The sequence below is a fragment of the Eimeria mitis genome, genomic scaffold, assembly GCF_000499745.2.
Source record: "Eimeria mitis Houghton genomic scaffold, Emh_scaff149, whole genome shotgun sequence".
NCBI classification, from domain to species: Eukaryota; Apicomplexa; class Conoidasida; order Eucoccidiorida; family Eimeriidae; genus Eimeria; species Eimeria mitis.
The window spans coordinates 28263-29743 of record NW_013569474.1 but is presented as its reverse complement, the minus strand read 5'-3'; the positions used below and the strand labels follow the sequence as shown (position 1 = coordinate 29743).

Below are 1481 nucleotides of genomic sequence, written 5' to 3'. Positions count from 1 at the left end.
CCCTTCGCCCCCATGAACAGGAAGGCTTTCGCGAGAAGCAGACTACCTGCTGGTTCTTCCTGCAGCACTTTCAGCTGCGGCCAAATGGTGCGGACGGCCGCAGCCCCTTCAAACCACACCCCAGCACCGTTACGTATGCAGTTTCGTAGTTAAGGATCATGCTATTACTGCGAACGAACCCCTCTGTACAGTAGCGATCCTCAGGAGCCAAACAGAAACCTCCTTAGTCCCATTTCCTACCAATGACCAAGGGGGAGTTCATCACCACAAGCTTGTGAAGACCCCTGGGTGCCTAGAACAGCAGGGAACGTCTTCACTACCAACATTGACGAAACTGTCCGGAGTAATTGCTAATCTGCAAAGCTCAACCAACAACTCTCCATTCCCTGCACACGTCAAGTCGGCTCCCGACTGCTTAAAAGCTATATGATTAATATACACCGGGCTGGGCACTGTTATCAAGCCGTCTTTCGCATTTGGGAAGTCTTGTTGGCGTAATTGGTTTTGAACGCCTCCAGCTCCCGCTGCAAGCGTTCTAAAAACTCATCATCTGGATCCTCGTCGTCCCACCCTGCACATGCAACGCAGAGGCACAGGGCATAGGCCTTTGTATATTAGAAGATAACAAGAGATGCAGTCTTGAATTCGGCAGCTAAACGGCTTTCTCAAAGAAGAGCGTAGCGGATGGTGTGTGCAATCGACATGTCACCGGCTGCGTCCCAGTCTTCGCTCCATTGCTTCACCTCCGCATCCACAGGCACCTCGCCACCTGCACAACCACACAACTCCTTTAATCCTTTCCCAATCCCCCGAAGTGTCGCATCTTTAGCATTTATTGCCTGCGCACTCCAGCGCACAGTAGCGCGGCCACTGCGGCGGTTGGTGCGCATGTCGTATCAGGGTTCTCAGTCTTTCTTCTAGACCTTTCGAAAGACCAGAGATCAAATCCCAGACGCAAGGCACATTGTCTGGACCAAAAACTGGAGAAATCAGGTGCAACTCTTTCTGTCGTCCACATAACGCTCGCTAGCCACAGTGTCTGCACGGGAGGGAGTGCGTCTACCGACCTATCTCATCGAACTCCTCCAGTTCGTCATCAGGCTCGTCAAATGCCTCTTCATGGGCTTCTGCAGCTGTTTGATGGGGTGATGCGTCGGTGCGCTGAGGATCCTCCACTCCTCCAGCCTGGGGCTTCATTTTGGGGGCTGCGAAACACAGGGTGAAAAATAACGACCAATGAGCGGAAGCGAGGGAGCAGGGGGCTGTTTCAAGGGGTTTCCAGCCGCACCGATGGGGCAACTAAACCCACAAAAATTATGGACAGGCGACTACAGGCGACGCCACCGACGAACCCCAGTTGGCTCAAAGATGGGGCTGCTGTGCACCGGATACAAAGGGGGACACCTGGTGCCTTCACAACATGCATGTTCCCATGATATCGAGAATACAGCATAGTAGCAGCAATAGGTGGGGTCGGTTCA

The 1481-nt window shown here is 53.1% G+C and overlaps 1 protein-coding gene across 1 annotated transcript; it reads right to left on the bottom strand.

Annotated features, from left to right (window-relative positions):
- Positions 1-458: 458 nt before the first annotated feature.
- On the bottom strand, positions 459-1197 carry EMH_0098680 (uncharacterized protein; the record flags this gene model as incomplete). Its single annotated transcript, XM_013495243.1, has 3 exons — positions 459-571; positions 710-769; positions 1068-1197. 3 exons carry the CDS (start codon positions 1195-1197, stop codon positions 459-461), a joined length of 303 nt encoding a protein of 100 aa, XP_013350697.1.
- Positions 1198-1481: the final 284 nt, after the last annotated feature.